This window comes from Chaetura pelagica, unplaced genomic scaffold (genome assembly GCF_000747805.2).
Source record: "Chaetura pelagica isolate M959 unplaced genomic scaffold, ChaPel_1.0 scaffold757, whole genome shotgun sequence".
NCBI lineage: Eukaryota > Metazoa > Chordata > Aves > Apodiformes > Apodidae > Chaetura > Chaetura pelagica.
The window spans coordinates 1,410,600-1,415,847 of record NW_009970727.1 but is presented as its reverse complement, the minus strand read 5'-3'; the positions used below and the strand labels follow the sequence as shown (position 1 = coordinate 1,415,847).

General features: G+C 56.3%; 1 protein-coding gene across 1 annotated transcript in view; it reads left to right on the top strand.

Moving 5' to 3' along the window:
• Positions 1–275, top strand: part of TULP1 (tubby like protein 1) — a 6,790-nt gene extending 6,515 nt beyond the window's left edge. Inside the window, exon 12 of the mRNA XM_010007132.1 lies at positions 142–275. Coding sequence (XP_010005434.1) covers positions 142–275 — 134 coding nt within the window. The remainder of the gene's footprint in view (positions 1–141) is intronic.
• The last annotated feature ends 4,973 nt before the right edge of the window (positions 276–5,248 follow it).

Sequence of the window (5,248 nt, the reverse complement as noted above, 5' to 3'; positions counted from 1 at the left end):
GGGGTTTGGTGTCACACGCTGCTGAGGGGAGAGGGATGGGGAAGGGGGGACACACTTGGGGGTGCTGCTGCTGGGAAGGGTCCCCTGGGAAGAGGGGGACAGAGCAGGACACCCCAGCCCCACTCCTCCCCTCTCGTGCAGCCGACTACATCGTGATGCAGTTCGGGCGCGTGGCCGACGACGCCTTCACCATGGACTACAATTACCCGCTGTGCGCGGTACAGGCCTTTGCCATCGCCCTCTCCAGCTTCGACGGGAAACTGGCCTGCGAGTAGGACCTGCTCCAGGGCCACCAGGGCCACGGGCTGGTGCCCCGAGGATGCTCCCGCATCCCTGCCCTGCTCCACCACCTTCTGCCTGGTGACTGTTCCCAGTACAGCCGCTCCTGGGACGGCTGGAGGGACACTGTGCCTACCGTGGGACACTCCTCTGGCCACTGCCACCCTCACTGGGCACACATCACTGCTCTGGGGCAGATGGCAGAGTCAAGCCCGGGGTATATTTAGCAGATGAGGCTGCCTATGATCCCGATCTTATCCCTTTGAGACATTTCTTGGACTCAAATCCTGGAAACTCATTCCCCCCCAACCCCCCCTGCCTTTCTTTTTTTTAGGTTCTGGTTTGTATTTTGTAGCTCAGTCTCTCAGCCAGAGGGGGGTTGGTGGTCTCCTTGGGTGATGTTTGCTCATCCCCCTGAGTGTGCAGAGCCCCCATGCATGGCTGGGCTCTGCCCAGACTCCTGGCTTGGGAACCCCTGCCCAGCTCAGTGCCCACCGGGCACCAACTCCCTCTTTTGCCCCATTTTCCCCGGGCACAAGCAGCCGTGTGGGGCCCACATTGTCTTTATTTCCCCCAGGGTCTCCATCTGCTGGGTCTAACCTTGTTTCCTTTGGGGGATTGGGGTCCCCAAGGAGCATCCTGGCACCCCGAGCACCCGTGGCACGTGGGCAGGTGCCGAGGGCAGCGGGTGCCGGGGGTGGAAGGCGGGACAGCCACGTGAGGCTGGGCTGGGCTGGTGCCACCGGGAGGGACCTGGAAGGGAAAACTCTGGGTGCACCAGGAAGCACCTGGGGTGACTCACAAGGCGGGGCGTGGTGCTGAGTCATGCTCAGCACCCCGATGGGTTCTGCTGAGCCCCCCCGAGCCCCCCCCAAAACCCACCGTGCTCCCACTCCTTGCCACACCAGAGCTCTGTGGCATCCCTGTGGACCCCACCAGCTTGGAGGTCCCAAAGACCACCACACACCCCAGGGGTCCCCACTGCCAGGACTGATCCCACCAGTGCTCCGAGGTCAAGGGGAGGTGGAGGATGGGAGGTGCCACCCATGGCACAGACCCCTGGGGTGTCCAGGGGGGCTGTGAGGAGTCATTGGAAGGAGAGTACTCCCCAGTAATGCTTCTCTCACCTGCTCAGCTCATGCATTGACCCCAGGGGGAGCTGAGACAATTTGGGGTCCCCTTACAGATCCTTCCCCCATTCTGGGGGTGCTCTGAGGCCCCAAAGTTAACAATGTGAGAGGTAACCAGGGCAGAAAGGCTGGAGAGCAGGAGATGGATGAGACAGATGCAAGAGGGATGCTCATCCTCAGGGGCAGTGACACGGTGCCACCGAGGCCCAAACCTGTCCCTGCATGGGGCTGGGGACAGTGACAGTGGGGCCCATGAGCTGCAGCTGGACCACTGGTGAGAATCTGCCCTGGCAGCTTTGCAGGCAGAGCTGAGGTTTTCCCACCAGCTGCACAAATCCAGGCTCCATGATTCATCAGCAGATGCTCACAGCGGGGGCAGACAGAGGTGGACAGCTCAGGGACAACAGGCCAGAGTGGGACATTGTGCCTTACCCGGGTGCTGAGATCAGAGACCTTCTTGTGAGCTAAAGGGAGAACCAGCCACCGCAGCTTCGGGCCAGCAGCCCCTGCCTAGGTACAGCCAGCAAATGTGGGGAAAGCTGGAGCTTTCTGCCCAAATCCAGCCACCAGCCCAACATCTGTTTGGAATCGGGAAGAGCTCAGCTAACGGTTGAGCAAACACTTGTCCCCATTTCCTCTGGTGGAAGCAGAAAAGCTGATGTGGGGTGAGAGGGAAAGGGTTTGAGCTCCCCAAGCTCTCCCTGGAGCATGAGCTGCCTTCTCCCAGCTGCTTCCCACCGAGTTTCTCCCTCCCCTCACCCCGAAAGTCTCCGTGTTGTTTGCAAAGCCCTCGGGATTCCCATCTTATAGCCCAAGAGGAGCAAAAAAAAAACCCACAAACGCTCTCCCACCCTCCAAACCCCCAGCCAGGAGTGTGAACACAGTCATGTTCGGGAAGAGCTCAGCTAACGGTTGAGCAAACACTTGTCCCCATTTCCTCTGGTGGAAGCAGAAAAGCTGATGTGGGGTGAGAGGGAAAGGGTTTGAGCTCCCCAAGCTCTCCCTGGAGCATGAGCTGCCTTCTCCCAGCTGCTTCCCACCGAGTTTCTCCCTCCCCTCACCCCGAAAGTCTCCGTGTTGTTTGCAAAGCCCTCGGGATTCCCATCTTATAGCCCAAGAGGAGCAAAAAAAAAACCCACCAAAGGCATCCCAAGCAGTGTCACCCCATCCCAGAACACGCTCACCGCATCGGCCGCCCACCCCAAATCACTTGCACAAACCCTCTTAACCCAAACCAACTGTGGCACCAGAAACAAATGAAAACAATTTAATAGGGAGATGGATCTTTGGGGCCTTTTGTTTGCGCTGGCTGTTCACACCAGAGGAGAGGAGGGATGGAAGCAGTTGAAATGTGGATCGACGGAAAGTGTGACGGATGCACGGGCAGGCCAATGGCTGAGGGTGCTGGGGTGTGCGTGGGTGTGAAAGGAATGCTTGCTGAGAGAAGAGATAAAAAAAAAAGAGAGAGGGAAGGAGCCTTATCAACAGCGTTGGAGCCCAAAGTGTGTGTCTTCCTTGGAGGAAGGGGCTGCTCCATCCCCAGGGATGGTGTTTTTGAGCTTCGAGGTTTCTGGTGCTTCGTTTGAGGGGGCTGGTGTTGGGCTGGTGGGTGCAGGGGTGGGTTTAACCCCGTGAAATGCTCACTCAGGGGCATGGCCAGAGGGAACTGTTGGCAGCTCCTCAAGGGAACCTCCTGGGAAATGCGTTTTAGCTTTGCCAAGATGGTTCTAAGGGAAAGGGGAGGGGGGAAAAAACCAAACAACCCAACCACAAGGTCCTGCCTCGATGATGAGCGCTGCGTCCTGGTTGGGACCAACATCACTGGTGGCTCTGGCAGGAGGTGGGTGCTGGCATCCCCATCCCGAGTGGGAAGATGCTGATCAGGAGGATGGAAGCAGGAGGATGGAAGCAGGGGACTCCTCTTGGACCACTCATTTCTCCCCCTGCACCAGGTCCCCAGGGCTTGGAAGGGCTCCACGCACCCGGCTTCGGGTCCTGCTCCCACACTCCTGGAGGGGCTGTGGGGTGTTTCCATAGGGTTCTAAAAGGCAAATGGCCCCTCAGCTGGGTTGGCTGCATCCCAGCAGGTCCAGAAGGGGAAGCTGGAGCAGGGATACTCCACACCCAGAAATGGAAGGGTCAGAGCTGTTTGGTTCCCAGCTGCCCTGCCCAGTGGAGAAGCATCGCCTCGGCCTCGGGGGCTCTCACTCCACACTTTGAAGTGGTGATACATTAATTAATTAAAGAATCGATCATGACGGGGCGTTTTTCTTCTCTCCTTCACCTCCCAGAGTAGGTGGCATTTCTGGAGAGGGAAAGGCAGAGTCGTGGCTGGTAAGCTGGGCTGTGGGATGCAGGATGGGCTCTTCCTCGGCGCAGGGAAAGCCAGTATTTTTCAACTGCTTTTAAAGAGGAATCATTTTTTAATTAGTGAATCCATTCTGGAGAAGTGTTGGAGTTTTACAACGTTGTAGCTGTTCTTGGTGTGTTGCCTAGACTTGGATGTTTTGGCCATAAGAAAATATTATTTATGGTGTTGCTGCTTGCAGCTCTTTTATATTATAATTTGGGAAAGGAAGTTGCTGTTCCCACCAGTGGACGAAGAATAGCAGAAAAGAGGATTATGGACTTCTGAAGGAGGGGGAAAAAATACAAAAAATTAAGAGGCAGGACTGAAACAAAAACCACTGAGCTGGGCTGGATTCTCCACACTCCAGAACAAGCTCATCCTGGCATTGCCAGTGGTGGGGTCGGATGCTGTAACGGAGCCGTGACCCCCTCGGAACTCCCCTGCACAGTGTTCCATGTGCTCCTAAACATTTGCAGATCAGGCTTTTATTCATGGGCTAATGCACACTTGTTTGCTCATGCCTTACTCAGCCTAAACTCCTATTGAACTCAATTAAGGCTGTCATCTCCAGGAGCACTCAATGTCATTTTTGCCCAAGTAAGGGATGAGTAACGAGTGCTCCGAAGGGCCCTTGGAGAATAGCAGCCATTTTGTTGCAGTTTTTGGTCCAGATTTCTTACAAGTTAGCACCAGGCCAAGGGTAGAAGAATGTGATAGGGTTTTATTAATCACACACGATGCCTGAATGAGCTGGATGCTCCGGAGACTGTTGCTTCATGGGCTGTGGTGTTGGCTTGGCTTGCCCTGAAATGCTTGAACACAACCAGGCTTGGCAGGAAAATTAGAAAAATGTGTTTCTAGAAGGGATGGGATGCAACCAGCATCCCTGCCCTGAGCTGGGGAGATCCCACTCCCCAGTTTACCCCTGAGGGTCTTGGGTACCACAGCACAGGTCCTCAGTGTGTGCCAGACCCCCTGGCTGGGGTTTTTAATAGAAAAAACAGGGGGGGTTGCCAGTTTTTGCCCATATCAGGGCCACAATTGCTGACAGTCAGGCTGAGTCGAGGCCAGGGAATCACTTGCAATCAGTTGGCTGTGGCTTAGCACATTACCACCCTTGGCTGGCTCCAAAGAAATGACCATGGCCTGGCTCCTGGCTGGGTTCCCCTGGGAAATCACCATGGCATGGGCAGAGATCCCTGTCCTGGGCATTGCAGAGTGGGCTGGAGGTCTGGGAGAGGTGGAGAATCTGCATGGTGGTGGGGAGGGGGGTGATGAGGGAGGGTGAAGGTGTTTGGAGAGGAGGAGGGTGTGAGGATGTGGCTGAAGAGGGTGATGAAGGTGCTTAAAGAGGATGAGGATGGGGATGACGAGAGGGATTAAAGGGTTTGGAGAAGATGAGGGTGGGAGGGTGGGGCTGAGGAGGGGGCTGAAGGTGTGTGGCAGGGCCCGAGGGCGTGTGGGAGACAATGAAGGTGTGTGGAAGGGG